The sequence below is a fragment of the Dromiciops gliroides genome, chromosome 4, assembly GCF_019393635.1.
Source record: "Dromiciops gliroides isolate mDroGli1 chromosome 4, mDroGli1.pri, whole genome shotgun sequence".
NCBI classification, from domain to species: domain Eukaryota; kingdom Metazoa; phylum Chordata; class Mammalia; order Microbiotheria; family Microbiotheriidae; genus Dromiciops; species Dromiciops gliroides.
Window position 1 is genome coordinate 250797841 of NC_057864.1, and position 26034 is coordinate 250823874.

The window sequence follows — 26034 nt, forward strand, 5'->3', positions numbered from 1 at the left end:
AAAAAAAAAGCTTCTCAGGGAAACCATAGACTAAGTCCCCCCCAAGATAAGGACATTCAGAATACTGTTGCCTGAAAAAAATTGGTCTAGAGAGTGTTGCCTCTGCTCCAAGCTGGGCCCCAGTAAGCCCTTGACACATTGTTCCCCAGGGGATCAGAGTCAGAAGGGATCTCACATGTCATCTAGTCCACTTGTACCTAGGGAGGAATCCCCTCTATGTACCAACGAAGTGGTCACCAGTCTTGGCTTGAAGATGTTAATCAAGGGGGAGCCCTCTGCTTCCTAAGGCTCTCCATTCTGCTTCTGAACAGCTCAAATGGTTATTAGGAAAGGGTTTTTTGGTTTTTGTTTTTTGTTTTGTTTTTTTTTTACCTTGAGCCTCTCTGCAATTCCTACATATTCATTGCTCCTCCTTCTGCCCTCTGAGGCTAAGCAGAACTCTTCTAATCCCTCTTCCAGTGGACAATCTTCAAATATTTGAACCCATCTATCACCTCCCCTCTAAGGCTCTTACTATTCCAAGCCAAACTCCACCAGTTCCTTCAACCAATCCTTGTATGGAGTGGTCTTGGGGCCCCTTGCCATTCTCTTTGCCCGACGCAGGAGGGCTCCTTCAGACATTCTACAGCCTTCCCTAAAATGTAGCACCAAACCAGATGTGTTCTGAGCAGGGTTAGAATTCAGTGAGAGTGTCACACTCATTGTAATAGACACTATGCTCTCTTAACACAGCCTAGAGGGGGCAGCTAGGGTGGCACAGTGGATAAAGCACCGGCCCTGGATTCAGGAAGACCTGAGTTCAAAATTTGGTCTCAGACACTTGACACTTACTAGCTGTGTGACCCTGGGCAAGTCACTTAACCCTTGTTATCCTACAAAACAAAAATAAGAAAACAAAATAAAAAATATTATTCTAGCCGAATGGCCCAGACTCTGTTCTGAGGAGAGGTCCATAGGTTTCACCAGCATGCTAAATGAGTCCTTGAAACAAAAAAGGTTGAAAAAGCCTTTGACCTAGAAGAATAGGAATGAATAAGGATGAATTATGGGGACCCGAAGTCATCACAAGGGGAAAAACATAAATTAAGGTGTTCAAGAGCAAAAAAGCTTTGAGTCAGATGTTGTTCTTTTTTTTTTTTTTTAGTGAGGCAATTGGGTTAAGTGACTTGCCCAGGTCACACAGCTAGTAAGTGTTAAGTGTCTGAGGGCCAAATTTGGATTCAGGTACTCCGTGACTCCAGGGCCGGTGGCTCTATCCACACTGCGCCACCTAGCTGCCCCTAGATGTTGTTCTTTGCATCTGACTCTTTGTAATTCCATGGACCATACTGTCAATGGTTTGTTTATTTGTTTTCTGACAGTTACTAGAATGGTCCACCATTTCCTTCTTCAGTGGATTAAGGTAAATAGAGGTTAAGTGACTTGGCCAGGGTCACACAGCTAGTAAATATCTGTGACTAGATTTAAACTCAGGTCTTCCTGACTCCAGGCCTGATACTCTATCCACTGCACCACCTAATGACAAAAGTGAGATTCAAATACCAAGTCTCTCCAAGGTTCACAACTGTTTTCATCCTGAACCTGCTTTCTATCTTTATAAAAGGAGAGAAATTCTGTAGTTTGCCATGTACATGCACATAAGAAATTATAAAACTTTATTTGGCATATAACATTTTTGTTTAGCGTCATAAAGTTTTAAATGTTTATCAGGACACAGTCAAATAAATTAGTGAGGCCCTTGATTCTGTTTCCTGTCAGCCACCAACTGTTTTATTCTCGGTATATTTTTTGAAAGTGATTACTCCCATATCACATTCAGTTCAGTTTTTTTCTTGCTTTGGATTTGATTGAAAACAGGACTGAGAATCTCAGAGCTAAATTGTTATAAACGGAAATTAGAGCCTTCTAAGTTAGTTTAGTGAGATGAGGTTAGGCTTCTCCAAGCATTCTACAGTGCTTTTATCAGCACCAAAAAAATTCAGTTTCACTGCTTAGAAATTCAGAGTTTCTGGTTATTGTAGAGATCAATTAGTTTGTCTTTCACTATATTATTTTTGCTGATTTTTTTTTCTAGCCTCTTATGAAAAAAACAGTTGCATAGACAAACCTCATTCATTTGTAGGTGGAGTAGTGAGTGGAGGGAGGGTTCTGAACTTGGGAGTCTGGAAGACCAGAGTTCAACTCCCAATATGTGACCCTACTGCTCTGTGTCTCAACTTCCTCATCTGTAAAAATAAGGGAATTGCACTCTGCAGCCTCTAAGGTCCCTTCCAAATCCCTGTCTGTGATCACATGATCCTGTGAATTATTCCCTTGAACCATTTCAGAAGTTTTAGAGGTACCATAAATGCCCCCTCCTTTTCCCACCCCCACCTCCTCATCCTTTCCTCCCCCAGTCCCAGAATTTTTTGCTAACACTACTATAATTAGTATATTTCCATAGGATAATATAGTTATTTGCCAAATATTCCCTGTATTCCCCCAGTTCCTTATACCCCTTGAGAGTATTCATAGCTCAAGTTTAGAACCTCTGCTCCAAGCCAGCTCCCTTATCCCTTTGCTGCTTATCAAACTAAGTATGAATAAATATCTGAGGCTAGATTTGAACTCAAGAGGTCCAGCGCTCTCTCCACTGTTCCATCTAGTAGACACAAGGTAAACTTAAGGGAGAAGAGGGAGTGGGAAAAAATCCTGCCAAGAAATGACCTTTGAATAAAGTCAGGGATTGAGTGAGTCTAAGAGATGGAAGTGAGAAAGGAGAGCGGTTGATGCTTGGGGAACAACTGAAGGGTAAGCCAGGTTTGAGTTAAAGCCAGAAGGTAAAAGGGATAAGTTGAAAAGTTCAAAGATATAGGGTAAGGGGTTCTTAACCTGGAATAAGTTCTTATGAACTTATTGATAACTATTTTTAACATAATTGGTTTCATTGGGGGGGGGGGTTTTGTTTGTTTTTTTAAGTGAGGCAATTGGGGTTAAGTGACTTGCCCAGGGTCACACAGCTAGTAAGTGTTAAGTGGCTGAGGCCTCATTTGAATTCAGGTACTCCTGACTCCAAGGCTGGTGCTTTATCCACTGCATCACCTAGCTGCCCCTGATTTCATTTTTAATCCTATATATTTGGTTTTGCTTTTAAAAACATTAATATTAGGAGTCCACGGGCTTCACCAATCTGCCAGAGGGGTCCATGACCCAGAAAAGGTTAAGAACCCATGTTATAAAAGGAGTTTGCTGAGAGCAGAGTGGGAATTCCAGAAGGAGCCAAGTAATAGATGATGAGAGAAGCAGATAGGCAGGAGCCCAGGAAGAAGGTAGGAATGGAGTCAGAAGTGATGGATATGGGGGCAGCTTGGTGGCGAAGTGAATAAAGCACCGGCCCTGCATTCAGGAGTACCTGGGTTCAAATGCTGCCTCAGACAGTTGACACTTACTAGCTGTGTGACCCTGGGCAAGTCACTTAACCCCCATTGCCCCACCAAAAATTTAAAAAAAAAAAGTGATGGATATGCCTCTTCATACCAAAGCAGAGTTAGCTCCTGGAAGACCAGGGTTGGGGAGCCAATACAAAACCAGGAGAATGGTACTTTTCTTTCTTTTCTTTTTCTTTCTTTCTTTTCTTTTGTGGGGCAGTGAAGGTTAAGTGACTTGCCCAGGGTCACACAGCTAATGAGTATCAGGTGTCTGAGGCTGGATCTGAACTCAGGTTCTCCTGACGCTCTATCCACTGTGCCACCTAGCTGTCCTGAGAATGGTACTTTTAACCAGTAGAGAAATTGTTGAGGTGCTTCAACATGGAATTTGTTCCCATTGAAGTTTGAGAGCCTGCCTCCATGAAGTCGGCTCTCCAGATATGCTGCTACCCAGGCTTCCAGAGCCAACCTCTAGAAGGAGCCAGTCTTCTGGGCTCTAGGAGGGGTCAGGCAGGCAATCCCATAGGGGCTGGCAGCCTCTCAATAAAGGTTTGCAAAACCAATTAGGGCTATAGCTATGAGATGCAAAGAGAGCTTTTAAACTGCCCAAGAAGCAGAAACTGGAAAAGTCCTCAAATACCAAAAAGAGAGTGAACGCTCCTCACAAGAAGTTTCTATGCTAATTACAAGTCAGTCTTTTTCTCTTCATTAAAAAAAAAAGCTGGCCCCCTCCTGATCTTAAGGACATTTTGTTAACCCTGCTCTAATTACTTGAAAGCTATAAAAATACTCTCATTTGAAGGACTCTATAATTCAGACTTTTTTTCTGCCCGTTTTTACTTGTTTCTCCCAATTAATCTGAACTGGTATTACTTCAGCTCCACTCCCAAGGTGAGGGCCAGTCAATGGAGCAAATGATCTGAATTTAAGTTTAATGTGTGATTCTTGGGAGCAAGTCCATGGGGACCCTTTGGGGACAGGAGGCCAACGAATTATTCTCTAATACTGGAATTTGAGGTTCAGTTGTGGGGAAGAGTAAGCTTTCTGGCAATTTAGTACAAGTGGAAAGAGAACTGACTCTGGAGCCAGGAGGAGCTGGATTCAAATCTAATAAGTACCTGTATGACCTTGGGCAAGTCAGTTACCCTAACCTAGCCTCAGTTTCCTCACCTGTAAAATTAGGGGATTGGAGTATGTGGCCTCTGATATCCCATCCAGCTCTAAGTGTAGATGCTACATTGCATAAAGCTGGGCAGAAGAAGGCAGTGGCCTAGGGAAAGTTCCCCTCCAAGCTAACACCTGGGGGTAGGGAGGAAGGGGAACCTTCCATCCTCCCAATAAGAGGTCTGGTTTGCACTGCAAATAGCTTTAAAGAGGCCACAGAGAAGCTGGCATTCATCATGACTGATCTTTTCCACTCAATTCAACAAACATGAAATGCCTACTGTGTGCAAGACATGGGAACAAGATTGAATTTCGTCAGCCGTAGGGGTCTCTTTCGGTTCTAAATCTAGCATCACAATGGGCTTGGGGGAGGGGGGGGGAGGGAGAAGACAAAGATAAAATGAAGCAAGTCCCTGCTTTCTGGGAGTTTATAATCTAACCCAGTGAAGAGAGAGATGTACCAGAATAACAATGGGCGGAGGGAGTGACTCATTTGAGGTCACTTGGCCTGTGCTAGTAAGCCACAGGCCAAAAAAAGGCTAGTAAGCCTCTTTCCTAGGTGTTCCCACCTACACAGCTGAGGTTAGTTGAGGTCTGACCTATTCTCAGGCTGCTCTCATGGGAATTTTACATTTACCTTTTCAAGGTAGCAATGGCAGCTTGTGTATGTGTATGCTTATGCATGTATGAGAATGAGAGTGTATGTGTGTATTTATATCATGTGTGTATATATGTATGTGTGTGTATTGTGTATATGTGTGTATTGTGATGGTATTGTAGTGTGTGTATTGTGTATGCACCTGTGAAGGTATGTGAGTATATGTGTGTGTATTGTGTGTAGGGTATGGTATTGTGTATGTTATATTGCATGTATTGTGTGGATGTGTGTATTGTGTATGCATGAATGTGAGGATGTGAATGCACGTATGTGGTATATGTACTATGAGTGTATGGGGGAAGGGGCAGGACAGGTTGGGAAGTGGGGAGAATTGTGTGAGAGAAGGGAAGGCAACTTCACCACTGGATTCCTTTCCATTTTCCTTCCCTTGCAAATCTGGCTATCCAGACCTCTCCTACTATATACCCCTTTCAGGGAAATGTGGGTCATTCACAAAGGGCAGCTCAGGAGCTCACCAGGTATTGCTTCTGGACCTGGAGTCAGTAAGATCTGAATTCAGATTCCACCTCAGATAATGACTAGCTGTATGATCCCTGGGCAAGTTGCTTAACTTCCCTCATCCTTGGTAAAGTGAGGGTTGTGGGGTATTAAAGGAGAGGATTGCATAAAATGCTTACACCCTGTATAAATGATAGATAATTGAGCTAGATTCTCCAGCTTCCTTTGCCTATAGCTGATCCTTCCAGGGCAGAACTGAGAGTTATGACTGATATTGAGTGTTGGTTGGTGGAATTCTAAAGCAACATGCCTATGGGGAAGTCAGGCTTAAATGGGAGGTAATGGGAGGGGGCAGGGTGCCATACAGGGACTGACATTCCCTGTCAAAGAGTTGGAGGGGGCCTTAGAAATCATCTATTTTGACTTCCTTACTCCCTGTGACCTTGGACAAGTCATTACCTGAGTCTCTGAGTCTTCATTGGTTGATGCAGCAGAGTGGCTCAGTGGTTACAGTACTAGATCATAAGTCAGGAAAACCCAATTTCAAACTTAACCTCAGACACCTAGTAGGTGGGTGACCTTGGACAAGTCCTCTCTGTGCATCAGTTTCCTCATCTGCAAAATGTGTATAATCATTGCAACTACCTTCCAGGATCAAGTGAGATTATAGATTTGTAAGTGCTTAATCACCATGCCTGGAACATAGTAGGTGATTCATAAATGCTTTCTCCCTTTCCCTTCTCCCCTCGAAGACCTCTAAGGTCCCTCCTAGCTCTAAATACTTTAGAATTCTCATTTTAACTGAGACCTAAAGATGGCAAATGGCTTATCTTTGCTAAATTTCACACACACACACACACACACACACACACACACACACAGTGTAAACTATAGCCTGTGGGGACTAGAACCCAGGTCACCTCAGTCCCAGGCCTAGGTTCTCTCCAGCAAAACTCCTAGTTTCTTCTAATGTTTTTGGCTTGCTTGTGTGTCAGTCGCTTAGGACAAGAGTGATCAGCTTGTCCTCATCATCTCACTTAACAAGGCCTGTGTATGTAAGCGCTCTATCAATTATCCTTCATTAGCATTAAGTATTAAAACGCCCAGATACGTTCCTGGCCATCCCAGGGGTCCCTGGGGCACTGAGCCTGGCTGGGGAAGGAGGAGGGGGCATCATTTTTCCTCCTGCATCTTGTTCAAGATGGGCTTGCAAGTCCAAATCATTGTGAGCCTGACAGGTCTTGTCAAGACGAGGTAAAGGCCCTGTGCGTGCCAAGGAGGCTCAGGAATATTTCATGAAGCTAGACCCTCCTGCTGGAAGTAATGCCCCAATTAAACACTTGTTCTGATAAACAAGCACTGCTCAGATTGAAGCTAAGCCAGGATGGTCCATTAATCATCTCAGGATGAATTTATTTCAGCCATTGTCCCTTTACCTCCCCTCAAGGGAGCACCTAGGGGTTCAGTTTTACAGACATGAAGGTCCTTCCCTGTTTTAAGTCCTAAGATCTCCATGGGGCACTCAGTCATAAATCTGGGATGGAGCAAGACAAGAATAACTTAGTATTTATATAGTACTTTAAGGTTTGTAAAACACTTTACAAGTATCATTTGATCCTGGGAGATGAGTGCTATTATTATCTTCATTTTGCAGCTGAAGAAACTGAGGCAGACAGAGGTTAAGTGACTTGCCCAGGGTCACACAGTAGTAAATGTCTGAGGCAGGAATTGAACTCAGATCTTCTTCACTACAGACCCACATTCTACGACTGCATTGTCTAGCTGCTGAAATTAATGATATCCTGATCCTTTCCTAGGTTGTCTTCCAAACAGGTAATAATAGCGAATATATAGCACCAACTGTATGCCAGGCACACAATTATTTTCTCATTTGATGTTCATAACAGCCCTGTCTTCCTGACTTCAGGCCTGCTGATCCCACTGAACTCCACAGTTCTTGCCTCAGTTTGCCCTCAAGACTCTCCAAATTTGTACCTCATTACTTTACAGATTAAATGGGGGGGGGGGGAGGGAGAATACCCACCTAAATTAGTTAAGGAGGAGGATAGAATCCGAATAATTAGAGGAGTCTTTAAAAGTGAAGTTTTAGGACTTTAAAGTAATTAGAATTAAGATAACAAAAATCCCCTGAGGGGACCTTCTTTAATGAATGGAAAAGAATACTCTGTAATTAGCATATCAATGGTAAATTAATACCCACTTCCATAGTACTTTCGGTTTTTCTACTGTTGCTTCTCCTGGGTAGTTTTGATCTTTTGAGAGACCTTGGATTTTATTTGTTGTTGTTCAGTAAAGTCTTTGTGACCCCATTTGGGGTTTGCTTGGCAAAGATCCTGAAGTGGTTTGCCATTTTCTTCTCCAACTCACTTTACAGATGAAGAAATTGAGGCAAAAAGGGTGAAGTGACTTGCCCAGGTCACACACCTAGTAAGTGTCTGAGGCCAGGTGAGTCCTCCTGACTCCAGGTCTGGCATTGTGCCACCTAGCTGTCCCTTTGGATTTCATCCACCAGGCAAATCCTGCAGCCCCTCCATCTTGAGTTGTGACTAAAAAAGTAATCCCTTGGTAACTGCACTGCTGGGCTAGCCTTCTGGTGGAACTCATGGTGGAACCCTGGCAAGGCATTTATTTAATATCCCAGGGCCTCAGTTTTCTCATCTGTAAGTTCTAATTATTCTTCCTGTTACCTGAGTACAGGTAGAGACACTCCCTGCTTCTCAGATGGCTGCTTAGCATCCTTCAACCACCTCTTAACTGGGGGGTAGAGAGAGGAGAGATGTTCAGCTGGAGCCCAGGTATTCTCACACAAGACAGGGCCCATCAAATCTGTCAATTGTTCAACAAATATTCATCAGATGTTAAGCACTGGGAATCTAAATAAATGCAAAAATATTGTCCTTATCCTCAAGGGGCTCACATTCTGAAGGGTGTATGTGGTGTGTGTGTGTGTGGTATGATGATGATCTTATTTCCTTTTATTTATTTCCCCATCCCTTACCACAATGAATGTTAAATGATTGACTGATTTGAACACAAAGGCACTGTCCCATGTGTGAGAATACCTGGGATGCCTGGGCTCTAGCTGAGAGAGGCATTATGTAAAGAACTAGGTACATACAAGTGTGTGCATATACATATATATACACACACGTGTGCATATATGTGTATATATACATGTGTATCTGTATATATGTACATACAAGTTTTGTTTATATGTAAATTTATAATATAAATATATATTTATTTAATATATTTGTATATAAAATATATGTATGCACATGTAGATAAATATGTACACATACACACATCTATAATACATTTAGGTATGTATAGATGTGTCTGCACATGTGTCCATGTGTGTACTATATGCATATGGTGTGTATGTATATGTGCATATGTATATATTGTATATGTGTATACATATGTATACATGTGCATATAAGTTTTGTTTATATATAAATTTAAAATATATAAGTATGTTTCTGCATATATTTATATTTATTTAAATGTATTATATATAAAGTGTGTGTGCACATGCATATAATACATACACACATCACATACATACATGTATAGATGTGTGTGCATGCGTGCGTATTGCATATGTATGTATATATATGCATGTATACACAGAGAGAGTAGCTAGAAAGTAACCTCAGAAGAAAGGTCCTGGCATTAGGTGGAGGGGAGACAGACTCGGCTGAAGGATTTTGAGGTGAGACATGAAGGAATCCAGAAAAGTTTAAAAGAAGAGAAGAGCAAGGAGAGAATTGCAGAAAAAGGGACTGAGAGTGAAGAGGCAGGGAAGGTCAGGAAGGCTAATGGAGCTGGATTATAGGGCATACTTAAAGGGGGGGTATAAGGTCAGAAGACTGGAAGGTAGGAAGAGGCTTTTTTTTTTTTTTTAGTGAGGCAGTTGGGGTTAAGTGACTTGCCCAGGGTCACACAGCTAGTAAGTGTTAAGTGTCTGAGGCCGGATTTGAACTCAGGTACTCCTGACTCCAAGGCCGGTGCTCTATCCACTGCGCCACCTAGCTGCCCCGGAAGAGGCTTTTAAATGCTAACGGCATATTTTCTATTTGATCTTAGAGGTAAGAGGGAGTTTATGAAGTGGGAGGGAGGAGGAGTGACATTGCCAGATCGCTTTGACAAGGTGAATGGAAAATTCATTGCAGTGGAGCAGGGGACCATTGAGATTCTGCGTAGATGGTTACCTACTAGGGTCTAAGTGTAAAATGAAAGGATGGGACTGGATGATTATAATAATATCTAGCATTTATATAGCACCTACTCTGTGCTAGGCCCTTGACAAATATTATCTCAGTTGATCTGTATAACTACCCTGAGAGGTAGGTGCTATTATTATATTTTGTTGTTGAGTCGTTTTGGTCATGTCCAACTCTCTGTGACCCCATTTGGCATTTTCTTGACAAAGATATTGGAATGGTTCGCCATTTCCTTCTCTAGTTCTTTTTACAGATGAAGAAACTGAGGCAAATAGGGTTTAAGTGACATGCCCATGGTCATACAGTAAGTGTCTGAGGTTAAATTTGAACTCAGGTCCTCCTGACCAGGCCTAGTGCTTTCTCCACAGCACCATCTGGCTGCCTCAGGACTGCTAAGGTCCCTTTCAGCTCTAGACTCTGTATCCTATAATCCTAAACCACTTAATGGGCCTCCAGTTTCTTCCTCTGTTAAAAATGAGGAGTTTGGATTGGAGAGTGGTCCCAGAGGTCTCCTCCAGTTCCAGATGGATGCTTCCATGACAGATCCCCTCTCTCATCCAGACTACTGTAATAACTCACAGGAATCCTTCAGCCTCTAAGCAGCCCCTTTCAGAACTTGGGCTCTGAGTCTGGGAGGGTCACCTCCACAACACAATAGCCATGGGAGGGAGACTTTAATTGAGGAAATGATTCACCCCTAAATTCTCAGCCACACATTTAGTTTGCTCGGGAAACCTTTCCTTGGGGACAATGTCATGGCTAACTTCAGCACCAGCCTTGCCCAAAGTTAATGCAGACTCTGAGCTAGCAAAATCATAATGAATGAAGTTTTACTGCATTGTTCTCTTGGGGCTTCTGTATAAAAATAGTGAGGCGGATGATAGCTGAGATTTCCACTCTTCATATTATACTTTGTTCATCTTCTTTATAGAGGATGAGGAAGGATGAGGCCCTAAGTTCCAGACAGCAGTGGGGACAGCTCTCCTGAAGAAATATTTTGTGTAGCGGATACAACTGGCCTGGAGACCAGGAAGCTGTTCTTTAGTTGTGTCCAACTCTTCATGACCTCGTGGACCATAATGTCCATAGGATTTTCTTGGTGAAGAAAATGGATTGGTTTGCCATTTCCCTCTCCAGTGGAGTAAGGCAAGCAGAAGTTAAGTGACTCACCCAGGGTCACACAGCTAGTAAGTGTCTGAGGTTGGATTTGAACTCAGGTCTTCCTGATTCCAGGTCCAGCACTCTATATCCACTCTAGGATCTTTGCCAAGAAAACCTCAAATGGGATCATGAAGAGTCAGAATGAAATGACACAACAACAACAAAAAACTTTCAGTTGCTTCAGTAGGCAACTCAAAGGGCTAGAAGATGCTAACCTGAATAGGTAAAACAACCTTCTTCCTCTGGGAGTTCCCTTAACAATGAAAGCACAGATCTAGTCTCTAGCATTATTCTTTTAAATTAATTTATTTTCAGAAGCATTTATTATCTGTCCTTACCACCCTCCCCCATCAAACAATTAAAATAAAATGAAATGCTCATAGCAAATATTTTAGTCCAACAAAGTCAATTCCCACATTGTCCATACCCCAAAATGTACTAAGTTCCTCTTCAGTTTAAGTCTCTCAGCTTTCATCTTCAGTCTTCTTGACTTGTGGTTTCTCATTGCATTTATCAGAATTCTAAAGATGTTCAAAGTTGTTTTTCCTCTATAATGCCATTACATAAATTGTTCTCCAAGTTCTAAGGGGCACATGTGTCTGTATTGACCTAACTAGCCTGCATGTTGACTACCCCCTTGTTAGAAACGCAGCTCAAAGAATCCAAGCAGGCAGCAGAGTGTGGTTGAAGGCATCTTTATTCAACTTCAAAGATGGGCACTCTTCTGAATGTGCCAGAGGGTGCACTGAAGTGAGGTCCCTCACCTCTATTTATACCCCTCAAGGGGCCCCTCTGGACCAATCACATTAAGGTATTTTAATATCCCCCTATTTACATTTCAGTTATTACAGTTACTATTTATACAGAATAATGGGGGCAGCTTTTAGTTATTTCTCCCAGGCCAATAAGAAAGGAGCTTAGTGGCCTCTCAGGACATACTTGTAATGTATATAATAATTCCAAACCATACTCAGAGTATACATAGTCACAATGACATATAAATGATAAATGAATGTAAATGGCTGATAATATTAAACATTATTACATAATCTTCTTTGAGCAAGTAAACCATATCATCTTGTATATGAATTCTCTATCTAGTATGACAATAACAGATACTTGAAATGATAATCAATTTATCAAAAAGAAATAAAACCTCAATCAGCAAGACTCAATATGTTCATTGATAAACCAAGCAATAGGGTTCAATAACCCTGTAATCAAAATTGGTAATAAATGAACAGTATCCTCTGGCAATTGTAGGGAGACAGCCCCATCTGAAGCACAAGACATAGTTGTTCTAAGTTTACAAAGGAAATCATGACCTAATAGATTTACAGGGGCATCAGGCATAAGTAAAAATGAATGTTCTACTGTTAAAGGACACATAGATACCATGTGAGGGGTTAACTCTGCCACTCTTTGGGCTTTTCCCAAGACTCCTACCACATTTAAATATCCTACAGCTTTACATCCAGGGTCTAGTTTACTTACTAATACTGATTTAGAGGCTCCTGTATCTAACAGACAATGATAATGTGTCCCCAACTTTGAGGGTGACATGGGGTTCATTACTCTGGGGAGGTGAATGGATTGGTATAAGGGGGTTAATATATTCAGGGTCCAGAAAAGTGAAATTTTCAGTATCTATTGTCCACCCCTCCCCTCTCATCGTCACTCCTGTGCCTCCCTCTGAGGGAATCCATAGTTACCCTGATTCTGGTTCTGTCCTTCTGTACCTTTCTGATAGGGTCTATGGTTATACTGATTCTGTCTCTCTGTATCCCCCTGAAAAGATCTATATCCATTCTGATTCTGCCTGTAATAAGGCCTATAATTACCTTGGTTGTTTCCTCTCTGATAAAAGTTTCCATAATTATTCTGATTTTCCCTAAAGAAATGTTCAAGGCTCTCGGTCATTGCCTTCTTAAGTTCCTGTTTTCTAGTTCTACATTCCCTCAACAAGTGTCCTTGTTTATCACAGTAACAGCACACCTTAGGGTTTTTGTGCTGGCCTTTAGATGCCTGACCAGAAAGCACTGGTGCCAGAATGCTCTGCTTGGCCCTACTTTCCTCATTTGTCTTAAAGATATAGGTGGCAGGGGGCAGCTAGATGGCACAGTGGTAAAGCACCGGCCCTGGATTCAGGAGTACCTGAGTTCAAATCCGGCCTCAGACACTTGACACTTACTAGCTGTGTGACCCTGGGCAAGTCACTTAACCCCCATTGCCTCACCAAAACAAAACAAAACAAAACAAAACAAAACAAAACAAAAAAGATATAGGTGGCAATTTCTTTAAGCTTTTCTATAGTCATATCTTTCCAGCCTGGACACGGTGTTACAAAATATTTGTGGGTTTCTGGCAAGGATTTGTGGATGAACGTGTTAATCACAACATAGGAATCCTTTGAATCTAGTGGGTCCAGTCTTGTGAATTGCCTAGCAGCTTCACAAAGTCTATTATAAAACCTATTAGGTTGTTCGTTAGGCTCCTGAGAGAGTTTTAAGAATTTCTGCCAGTTTTTGGATTTTTAGACCAAGATTCCATTCCCTTCAGAAGTATTTCTCTAGCGTCTTAATTCTTGGAATTATAATGATATACAACACTGCAAGACTTCTCCAACTGGATGTCCCATTGGCCACTTTAACTGAATGCAACTCATCACCTTTCTCCCTAAATCTGTCCCTCCTCCAAACTTCTCTATTTCTGTGGAGGGTACCACTAGCCTTTCAATCACCAAATTTACAACCTTCAAATCATCTTTGACTATTACCACTCTGTCCCCCCTACCCCCTCCAATCAGTTGCTAAATATTGTTGATTCTGAGTCTCCTGAACTTGTTCCTTTCTCTTTATTTAGACTCTTTTATCTCCTCTCATCTGGAGTACTTACTCTATTAGCCTCTTAATTGCTCTTTCAGCATGCTTCCAGTCTTCCCTTCATCCAATCTGTCCACCATAGAACTACCAAAATTATATTCCCAAGACACAAGTCCACCTATGTCGCTCCCAGCAACAAATAAATAAATAAATAAATCAGTGGCTCCCTATCACCTCTAAGATAATCATAACAACAAACATTTTATAGCACTTACCAAGTGCTTTATAATTATCATCTCATAAGAACTCTAGGAGGTTGGTGCTATTTTTACCCACATGTTATAGGTGAGGAAACTGAGATGAATTGACTTGCCCAGGGTCACACAGCTAGTTTGTGTCTGTGGCTGGGTTTGAACTCAGATCTTCCTGACTCTGGGCCCAACTCTCTGTCTATTGTGCCATCTAGCTTCCTGATAAAATAGATTCTTAGTCTGATATGTAAAGCTCTCCACACTGACCAAAGAAAGGGCTATAAAGCTGTGCATACCCTTTGACCCAGCAATACCACTATTAGGTCTTTTTCCCAAAGAGATCATAAAAAAGGGAAAAGGACCCACATGTACACAAATATTTATAGCTTCTCTTTTTGTGGTGGCAAGGAATTGGACATTGAGGGGATGCCCATCAATTGGGGAATGGCTGAACAAGTTGTGGCATATGAATGTAATGGAATACTATTGTGCTGTAAGAAATGATGAGAAGGCAGATTTCAGAGAAACCTGGAAGGACTTGCATGAACTGATGCTGACTGAGAGGAGCAGAACCAGGCCAACATTGTACACAGTAACAGCAACATTTTGTGATGATCAAATGTGGTAGACTTGGCTCTTCTCAGCAGTGCAATGATCCAAAACAATTCCAAAGTACTTGTGATAGAAAATGTTCTCCACATCCAGAAAAAAAAAGAAAGAACTATGGAATCTAGATGCAGATTGAACAATACTATCTCTGTTTTTTTTTATTTTACTTTTTCAATGTCTTTCTTTTTTGACTGATTCTTCTAGCACAGTGTGACTAATGCAGAAATACGTTTAATGTGATTATACATATATAACCTATATCAGATTGCTGTCTTGGGGGAGGGAGGGGAGGGAAGGAGAAAAAAATTGAAACTAGAAATCTTATAAAAACAAATGTTGCACAGTATCTCTACATGTGACTGGAAAATAATAAAATATTTTTATGGATAAAAAAAAAAACCTCTCCACAATCTGGCTCCCACTTATATTTCTAGACTTCTCTTAGATTACTGCTCATTGTGAACCTGACATTCCAGATTAATTTTTGTTGAATGAATGCTCTGCCTTTTATACAGAATGCCCCTCCCCCTTCCCCAACCCCGGCATCTTCTATTTACCTCTGCCCCCAAAGAATCCCCAGCTACCTTGGAGGCCCAGTTTAGATGCCACCTACTTCTCTTTTGATCCCCCATCTGTTAGCATTCACTCTATCCTCAGTTATCTTTATTTACTTTATTCTCCAGTAGAATGTAAGGACTGAGAAATGCTATCTGATCTACTAGTTGAAATAGCTAGTTACCTTGGAGAAAGCACCCATGTGTAGATGGCCTTGTAGGGAAGAGGGAACCTTCAACCTTCATGGGGAGGAGGGGTAATATCAGAGTATATTCTAGGCTTAGAGATGAACATAGTGGCCCTTTCCTTTGATTTAGCTATAGATTTATGTTGCTGTGTACACCTCTATATCTCTCCTCTGGTTGGAGAGTGGGGTGGTGCACTACCTCAGGACAGTGGCTGTGCCTGTGGCAATCAGACTGAGAACAGCCTAAGGGTCGAGTCTTTGCTGGCACCCCCTCCACTCATCTGTGTTTCCCTGAGGGCAGGAATAGTGTGTGGTTACACACACCCCTCTCACTGATACTCCCTTAGGGTAGAGAATTTTCTACTCTCCACCCCTTACACACACAAACACACACACACACACACACACACACACACACACACACACAGAGCTGAGGGCTTCCTGAAGGGCAGGACCTGAGACTCATCCCATTGGAGACATAAGAACTCTGTTGTTTCCACTTTTATCTCCCACAGAATCCAGCACAAAGCTTTTGCCTCCAGCAATTACTCAGGACACTGTGGAAAAGAGCAGGAGGTAGACACTGACCTAATGTTTCTCAGGGGAAACATGACAGGCAGTAAATGGGGGCTGGCCAGCTTGTTCCCCTCAGAGCAATGGTGAAGTCGTTAGTGGGTGTGATTAAGAAGCAGTAAGCAGGGATGTGGAAAAGACTTGTCTCATTAAAGACCTATTGGCACCAAACTGCCTCTTAAAAAATGCCAAGTATGATGGTTTGGAGCAAAAGAAAGTGACACAGTCTAAAAATCTTTCCCCTAGGGTTCCTCCACCTTAAACAGACCCAGCTAGCTTGCTCCTCTGAACTTCCACTCTCTGGATTTTCCTCATGTCCAGGTCTTCCTCTCCTCACTCTCCCCTACTTCCTTTCCCCTTGAGATGCCTTGGCCTTCTCTTCCTCCTCCTAATTCCTCCATCAGCCTTGCCCACACACACTTCACCATTCCTGCCATTGTCCTCACCCCATCTTTCCTCTGGCAATGGGCAGCATCCACAAAACCATACCCATCTTTGATGCTTTGAAGAAGACCAGCATCAAGGGCATCTTTGTGGAGGAGGGGTCAGAGAAGGTCTGAGGCCACTATGGGGGTATTTGTCAGAGGAAGAAGGCTGACTTCTCACTCAGGGGAGAGGAAGAGGGGGTTGGGATGACTGAGATGGGAGTGGAAGGATTTTTCATTAGTGACTTGACACTTTTGATCCTACCTATGGGAATCTGGATTGGGGTTGGGGAAGGAGGGAGAGGGGGTTGGAGATTGGAGGCAGGAAGACTGTGAGATACCTAATAACCTAATTACTTATTCTGGCATGTGGAAGGGAGAGAGAAGCTAGGATTTGTGTTCTTTCTGGTAGCTAACTGCATCTTCCTGTCCCTATTTCCCCATATCTCCATCTCTGCCTATTTCTCCATGCTCTCCCAATAATCCTTTCTTTCATAATCTCCTGTATCCCCATTTCTTTCCATATCATTATCTCCCATTCTTTCCTCCCATTTCTTATCTCCATATGTTCTACCCAACTCCTCATATTTCCTCTCCCCAACTTTCTGTCTCCTAATATCTCCATTCCTGCTTGTTTCTACTACTCATCATATCTTCCTCTCTCCCATATTTCCATCTCTCCCAATCTCTTTCTTTGCACATCTCTTCTCCCCACTTTCTTGTGCTTCTTCGCCTTATATCTTTCTCTCTTCCCAATCTCACTGAACCATTCCTCCTCCCCATGTCTCCTTCTCTCCCATCTTGCTATCCCTCCCTTTCTTTTGTCTCCTCTCCTCCTCATGTCTCCTTCTCTCCCCATATTTCCATCTTGTCCATCTCCTTGGGTCTCCCCTCCCCTCTCAGTGTCTCAGGGACACGTGTATCGATTCTGCACATCCGAGGGCACATGGCTACACAGTGACAACTCCACCCTGCCCTGGAGGGACCTGTCAGAGTGCGAGGACAACAGGCCAGGGGAAAAGGTAAGGTGAGCTGGGGTGTGAATGGATAAAGGGAAAGGAAGGGCAGGGAGATGAGAAAAGAAGAGGGGAACAGAGTGATCCACTTGCATGTGAGAAGGAAGCAGGACAAGACATCAGCCCAGGATGGAAGGCTCTGGGAGATAGGAGGTCACCTGGATGATCCAGGTTCTGTGCAAGTGGTGCTGGGGGAAGGGGAGAAGGTACGTTCCTGCTCTAGCAGGACATTCTCCAAGCATTCTTCCCCCTACTCAAGGGACCCCTGGTCCAGTGTCCCTAGGGGCATGCAGACAACTATCCTTCTCTGATTCTCTCATCCCTTAAACCAGAAGCTCATTCTTGTGATCCAAGGGAGTGGGCAAGGAATGGGGCCATGGTTGGGGACGGTTTTCAGCCCCAAGTAGACTCTCTGGACCAGATGCGCCACAGCTAGGGAGATCACTCTCCTGCTGGTCTGAGTGGGGAGGAGGAGGAGGAGATTGGAACTTAACAGCCCTGTCCCTGTCCCTGACCCTCCCCCAAACCCACACCCACACAGAGTCACCCAGAGGAGCAGCTTCTGTCTTTCTCCATCATCTACACTGTGGGCTATGCACTCTCCTTCTCAGCTTTGGTCATCGCCACAGCCATCCTCCTTCGATTCAGGTAACTAATGGGAACTGGACAGGTAGAGCACTTGAGAGTCAGGATGGGGTACAGTGGGGATGGGATCTTATCTATAGCTGCAGCCTGAATCTAACTTTGCAAGGGAGTGTTATAGTGGGAAGCATGATGGCCTTCCAGGCAGAAGACCTGAGTTTGGATCCCCTTTCTGGATTTCACTTTGTCATCTTATGACCGTGACGGGGTTGGCATCTGAGGACCCTTCTGGTTCTAATTCTCGAGTCCTAAGGAATGCCTCTGGGAAATTCCATCTTCTCTTCACTGGACTAAAATAAAATCAGTGAGAATTTATCGAGTGTCTATTATGCTAGGAAGGAGGCGGCTGGGTGGCTCAGTGGTTAGGGTGCTGGGCCTAGAATCAGGAAGACCTGAGTTCAAAGCTAGTCTCAGACTCTTACTAGCTGGGTGACTCTGGGCAAGCCACTTAACCTCTGTCTGTCTTAATCCACTGGAGAAGTAAATGACAAACCATTCTAGTATCTTTGCCAAGAAAACCCCAAATGGGGTCATGGAGAGTCAGACATGACTGAAAATGGCTGAACAATAAAAATAACATTATACAAGCAATCTCGTGTTAGGCTTCATATAAGTGGATTCATCCTAACTCTCTCATTCCTGTTTTTCAAAGATTTCCATAATATCCAAAAAATAACAAATAGTAGAAAGGTCACTAGAATTAAGTCCAGATTTAAGGACACCCAAGTTTTCATTTCCATTAGCTCTGTAATCCCAGGCAAGCCAGTTCCTTTGTGTGGGCCTCATTTGTAAAGTGGAAGGGTGGGAATAGCTGATCTCCCCAGTCCCCTGTTGGATGATTCACTGAGATGACCTTCCTGGTGTTTATTAGCTCTCACAAGAAAGTCCTTCCCCAGGGTCAAGCCTAAATCCTTCCTGTTGTCATTCTGATCTGTTGCCTGGGGCTATAAACTAGTCTTGAAAAGCTAGCTAGGATCTGTTTGAGTTGGGGGGAAGAGAGGAGGCCCCTCCAGGTGAGGAGAATAGCATGAACCGGGCAATGTAGTGAAGAATGAGCATGATGGGTGTGAGAGGCTGGCAAGGGAAGGGGAGAATAAGGAGACTTTATTCGTGTTGGTGTTCAGGTATTTTTTTAAAAGGCTTCAAATGCTGAGTGGAAGGGTTTGGAGATGGACCTATAGACAATAAAGAGCAATGGGAAGGTTTTAGGGTGATGAGGGCTTGGCTGAAGAGATAAGGGATTGTCTGGCTTTTCTTTGTATCTCTGACACTTAGCCCAGTGACTGGCACACAGTGACTGAATAGAATTCAGGACTTGGTAGGCAGGCAGTTTTCCCAGTTCAGATATCCGGCTCCTTTTGCTTCATTGGGGGTTGGCAGGGCAGGGAAGGAGTCTCATTGGGGGGCCAAAGGGGACCTGTTTTGTATTCACCTGCTTATTGCCACAAAGGAAGGAGTGTGTTCATGTGTGGGGTGTGTGTGTATGTGTATGGTGGAGTGGATATGATGCTGACTCTGGAGTCAGGAAGACGAGTTCAAATCTGACCATAGACACTACCTAGCTGGGTGACCCTAGGTAAGTCACTTAACTATTCTCTGCCTCAGTTTCCCCATCTGTAAAATGGGGATAATAATAGCACTTAACCCCCCCGCCAGGTTGTTGTGGGGATCAAATGAGACATTTGTAAAGTACTTACCACAGTACCTGACATGTAGTAGATTTCATTCATGTGTACATATATACATATACATACATATATACATATACATACATATATACACTATATATACACATGCACACACATACATGTGTGTATACTGCTATTGCTGCTCTGTGGTATGTGTGTGCATACATGCATGTATGTGCATACTTGGGCATGTCACTTTGTACAGGGGAACTATGACAGCTGATGCCGACCCACCTGGTATAAACATGGTAGGAGGGGGTGGGATGAGGTAGGACCAGCACATGGAGGCTGGTGCCAGACAGCAGTGGGGCTAGGGACTGTGCTTTCCCCACAGACACCTGCATTGTACGCGGAACTACATCCACTTGAATTTGTTCATGTCCTTCATCCTTCGAGCTTTGTCCGTCTTCATCAGGGATGCTGTGATGAAGTGGATGTATAGTACAGCTACCCGATACCAACAGTGGGATGGCCTCCTTTCCTACCAGGTCTGTGGGGGGGAGGGGCATTAATGGGTGTATATATGGGTGTGGGTGTGAGGGGTAGTGGGGGTTTTAAAGTATGAGAGGAGGATAGTGAGGGGAGGAGAGAGTTGGGATAAGAAGGGAAGGGAATAAATATTTATTAAATACCTACTATGTGCCAGGCACTGTGCTTTATAAATATTATCTCATATAATCCTCACAACAACCTGGGAAATAGATATTATTATGAAGAAAATTGAGGCAGGCAGTGGTCAAATGACTTGCCCAGGATCACTCAGCTAGGAAGTATCCGAGGCTGGATTTGAACTCGGGTCTTCTTGACTCCAGGCCCAAAGATAGATAGACAAGTAAGTAACAGTAGTAGTTGTTTTGTCAATTAGTTGTGTCCAACTCTGTGACCCCATTCGGGGTTTTCTTGGCAAAGATACTGGAGTGGTTTGACATTTCTTTCTCCAACTCATTTTATAGATGAAGAAACTGAGGCAAACAGGGTTAAATGACTTGTCAGGGTCACTGTGTCTAAGCCCAGATTTGAACTCAGGTCCTCCTGATTCCAGGCCTAGAGCTCTATTCACTTTGCTACCTAGCTGCCCTAGGTAGCTAACCTAACCAACTAATACTGATTGAACTAGTAGTACTAGTAGTGATAAAGATGGTGATGATGATAGATCACATTTATATAGCACTTTAAGGTTTGCAAAATACTTTCTATATCAATTAACCAGGATCTATTAAGCACCTGCTGTGTGCCAGGCTCTGTTTTAGGTACTAGGAATACAAAGATAAAAATGAAACTTACTAGCTTTGTAACTCAGGGCAAGTCACTCCCTCTCCCTGTGCCTCAGTTTCCTCATCAATACAATTAAGGACTCAGACTCAATGGCTTCTGAAGTCCCTTCCTAAGTCTATGATCATATGAGACAGTGCCTGCCTCAAGGAGCTTACACTCTATTGGGGAAAACAATATGTACATGTATAAAGATATATAAAATGTATACAAAAAAATACAAGGCCATTTTGATGGGGGGAAAGCAACAATAATTTACTAAGAGCCTACTATGTGCCAGACACCATGCTAATTATTTCATAATGTTAATGCTAATAATTTGATCAAGACAATTACTGGATAATAAATAATTTGATAATTATTTGATAATCACTTGATAATGAGGGCAAACTTTAGGTAGGGAGATGATTAGCAACTGAAGGGAGGGGTGGTCAGAAAAGATCTGATGGAAGTCAGCTGCTACTGTGAGCTAAGTTGTTTTTTTTTTAAATGTCATTTCATTTGACTGTCGACATTCTTCTGTAAGGTGATCCACCTTATTATCCCCATTCTACATGTGAGGAAACTGAGGATCAAAGAGTTGTATGACTTGTCCAGGGTCATATGGGTAGTGTCTGAGGCAGGGTTCAAATCCAAGTCTTCCTAATTAGCAAGTGACACAGAGTCCAGCATTTCATCCACTATTCCACCAGTTCTTAAACTTTTTTGGTCACAGAACCTCTTTACTCACTTAAAAATTACCAAGCACCTCATAAAGGGCTTTTGCTGTTGAAGATCCAGGGGTGTTCTGAAGCCAAGCTCCAACTTGAACCAGTTAGGAAGTTTTCAATGTGAGCATGTACAACTCATCAGTTGGTGTATGCTGCACATCTGGACAGCTAGCTAGGGGGTGCAGTAGACTGCTAGACCTAAGTCAGGAAAATTCCTCTTCCTGAGTCCAAATCTGGCTTCAGACACTAACTCTGTGACCCTGGGCAAGTCACTTCACCCTGTTTGCCTCAGTTTCCTCATCTGTCAAATGAGCTGGAGAAGGACATGGCAAACCACTCCAGTATCTTTGCCAAGAAAACCCCAAATGGGATCATGAAGGGTCAGTCATGACTGAAATGATTGGACAACAACAACAACAAACCAGAGATTGATTTATTTTTGTTGTTGAGGATCTAGACTTAAAGTGATGGATAAAAAGGTTATTTATAAATATTAAATTTTAAAATGTGAAGGCTAGTTGTTAAATATTTACTAGCACATTCCTGGTTGTCCATACTGATATTTACTTTATTTAAAAGGAGAAAATCTTAGTGTTATTATTAAAATGGTTTTGATCTCATGTCCCCAGACCACACTTTGAGAAACCATTGCACTATACTAATAATGAAAATTAGTTCCCTGTACTGAGTCTAAGAAGATATGAGGAAAGGAAGAAAGAAAGTCTTCACCTTCAGGGAGTTTCTAGTCTGATGAGTTCCTGGGTCAGGGGGCCTCCAATATTGTGGGAGTAGTCTTTGCCCTTAGGATGCCTCCAGTTTTAGAATGGGGGAGATTTTGTCTCTGCTGTCAGCAAACTTCTAGTCATATAAGGGAGACATTCTCTACCCTAAGGGAGCTTCCAGTCTTTTGGGGGTATAAATAGTCCCTACTCCTAGAAAACCTTCCAACTTGGTGGGGGAGGTGGGGGAAGGAAAGTCTAGTTCTTGCCCTCCAGAAGCTCCTGGTATGATGAGGGAAGAGACAGACCCCACCCTAGGGGAGCTCCAAGTTTATTGAAGCAAAGACTTTTTAGCCATGAGCACTGACGTGGGTCTTGCCCCCCCCCCAACAGGAGTCTCTGAGCTGCCGCCTGGTGTTTATCATGATGCAGTACTGTGTGGCCGCCAACTACTACTGGCTTCTGGTGGAGGGAGTCTACCTGTACACCCTCCTCGTGCTGTCCGTCTTCTCTGAACAGAGGGTCTTCCGACTCTACGTGTTCATTGGCTGGGGTAAGGGGGCATGTGGAAAAAGGAAGCTGGTGCCTGGGTCCCTCGGGATTATCCCATAGCAAACTGCAGGTTCTCCCTGTGGGGACCTTTCTACCAGGAGGTTTGAGGCAGGAGCCATATTGGAAGGGGGAGAGGCTTAAGACAGTCATCCTTCACCTACCTCTTCCCATACAACTGGATCAGGGAGCTATAGGGCTTCAGCCACCAACTCTACACTCATCCCTGTCCAACAGACCTTTGTGCCAAGAGTTGAGAAGCTACAAAGAAAAATGAAATCGTCCTTGCCCAGAGTAAACTTACAGTTAGAAATAGGGTGATGGGAGATTGGTACCTCAGAGCCACGTGCTTTGTGCCTTTCTCCCCAAGAGAAGTCCAAGGATTTCTCTTGGTTTCCCTTCCCTTCCCTTCCCCCCCTCCCTTCCCTTCCCCCTAAATAAACTACCATCTTATTCTAAAAAAAAGAAAGAAAGAAATAGGGTGATAGTTGGGCACATCCCTTTGGGGACATGGTCACTGGTCTGAGTATTTAACAACTGGTATTTCTGCTGTGTTTTAAGTTTTACAGAGGCCATTCCTTACAACAAACCAGTGATATAGGTAGCAGTTATTTGGGGAGGTCGAATAGGGTGGGGGTGGAGGTTGGCAGAGAACCAAACCCATGATTACAGTGAGAGGCTATCTGGGTGTGAAAATTCCCTTCACCAACTCAAATCTGTGTGTGCTCTGCAATTTGTAGGGAAGAGGGTTGCCTGGAGCACAGAAAGTTTAAGTGACTTGCCCTAGGTCACACAGCCAGTATATTACACTACCTCTCTGTTGTAATTATTATCACCATTTTATGAATGAAGAGATTGAAGCCCAGAAAAGCAAAGTGTCTCATCCACAGTCACTTGTGTGGGAACTAGGGCTTGTACCCACCTCTCCCGACACTGAAGTTCCTTTATGCTAGTTTATGCCCTGCTACCCCCATCCCCATGGTCATACCCTTTTCGTAATGTCCAACCTCTACCTCCCTACTTCACTAGGTCTTCTTGGAAGAGGAATACTCTCCCTTCAGTTGGCTGACTTCCCCCAGTCCCACTCAAGGTCATAATCCCCATCCAAGAGCCCCTTCACCCCACAGGGAGGGGTCCCCACCTCTCCAGATCCTTCTCTCAGCATCCAGTTGGGTCAAAGGAATGGCCAGTAGTGTTTGCTGGGAACAAGAAGACAGAGCTTCTGTCTAGGATAGGACACTGTGGGACCTTGGGATTTGCCATTGTGTATGTTTTGGGGGAAGGGTTCTCCTGAGGGAGTCTGAGGCCACAGGTATGTTTATCTGTGCTTTGTCCCACCCTCATCACCCAACAAAATTTGCTCTCCCTGTTGGGTCTCAGAATGGAAGTAGGGAGAAGATGGGTCTTTCTGAGTACCAGATTGAGCAGAGATGGGCTTCCTTGGTTTCTGGTGGATGGAAGGGGAGGTCTGGGAAATCAAAAGATAGCTGATGTGACAGGAAGCCTGAAGCAGAAGACTGGGGAGTGAGATATCTGGAAAGGAACAATGAGTTTGAATGGAGCCCAGCTGGAAATGTTTTAGCCAAAAAAGTTTGCTGAGAATGGCTGTGCCCTTTTTTTTGCTGGAACATTTCTGGTTGTGTTTCTGCCTTTCACCAAGCAAAGACTCACCTGAGGGGAGTGTGTGGGGGGGGGAGCAGTTTGCAATTATGGGTGGTGGGCAGGGAAGGGAGATAGGACTTGGGAGCCTCCTAAAGCTGACTTGAGTGTTGGGCCTGGAATCAGGAAGACCTGCATTTGAATTTTACCTCAGACACTTATTAGCTGTGTGGCCCTTGGGCAAGTCACTTCACCTCTGTCTGTTTCCCTGTGAAATGTGGGTAATAATAGTACCTACCTTGCAAGGTTGTTCTGAGGATCGAATGAGATAGTATTTATAAAAATGCTTAGCAGCCTACCTGACATATAGTAGGTGATTAATAAATGCTTAATCCTTTCCTTCTTTGAACTGAGAAAATTTTGGTGGTAACAGCACTTGTGGAAAATATCCTGTCCCCTTCTACCTCACCTCCCTATTTTCTTGTATGTTACCCCATCTCATCCTCCTCCAAACTGTCCCCCCTTGCTATCTCTTCCATCATTGTCTGCAGCTCCAGTCCCCCTGTGTTCCAGTGTCAGAGAGACATCAGACCCTCTCTTCCTTGCACGTGCACAACCCATCCATCAACTCCTCACCCTTCCTTCCAAAGAATAACAGTGGCCTGGAAAGAACACTGACTGATTTCCAGTCAGAAGAACTGGGTTTTAGGATTTCTTCTGCTACTTACTGCCTGAGTGCTTAGCTTAGTGCATGGCACATAGTAGATATTTAATAAATGCCTGTTGACTTGACTTGATGACCTAACATGAGTGATCATGGATCAATCACAAACAAACAAAAAACCACCACCATCACCAACAAAAACCAAAGGAGTAGATTATGAAGGGACTTTAACTTTTTGTGTCCTAGGCTGAGGTATGCTGGTAAATGTTTAACATCCAGCTTTCTGGGGGAGATGGGAAAGTAATACAGGACATATTTTTAAGTTTGATCTTCATTACTAACATTTTCTCCATTACTTCCTTAAATCTAGACAATTAACAAAACAATAAATCAAGTCCTGAATTTGCAGTGTTTGCTGGCTTCAGAGGTGAAAATGCTCACATTGAAAACTTAACAATTACCTTCTACAAGGGCTGATTGGAGCTGGCTCTAGTAGCATACTCCTGGTCCTGGGCTTCTTTGGAAATATAGTGAAACCTATGGACCCTATATCTAGAATAATGTTTTTAAATGTATAAAGCGAACTACATAGGATTACAAAGGAAACCAAATATATTGAAATGCTTTTTTTTTTAGTTCACAGACCCCACATTAAGA

General features: G+C 43.2%; 1 protein-coding gene across 1 annotated transcript in view; it reads left to right on the forward strand.

Annotated features, from left to right (window-relative positions):
- Positions 1 to 26034, forward strand: part of GLP1R (glucagon like peptide 1 receptor) — a 73844-nt gene that overhangs the window by 28375 nt on the left and 19435 nt on the right. Inside the window, exons 4-7 of the mRNA XM_043962591.1 lie at positions 17422 to 17540; positions 18076 to 18182; positions 20199 to 20352; positions 22959 to 23118. Coding sequence (XP_043818526.1) covers positions 17422 to 17540; positions 18076 to 18182; positions 20199 to 20352; positions 22959 to 23118 — 540 coding nt within the window. The remainder of the gene's footprint in view (positions 1 to 17421; positions 17541 to 18075; positions 18183 to 20198; positions 20353 to 22958; positions 23119 to 26034) is intronic.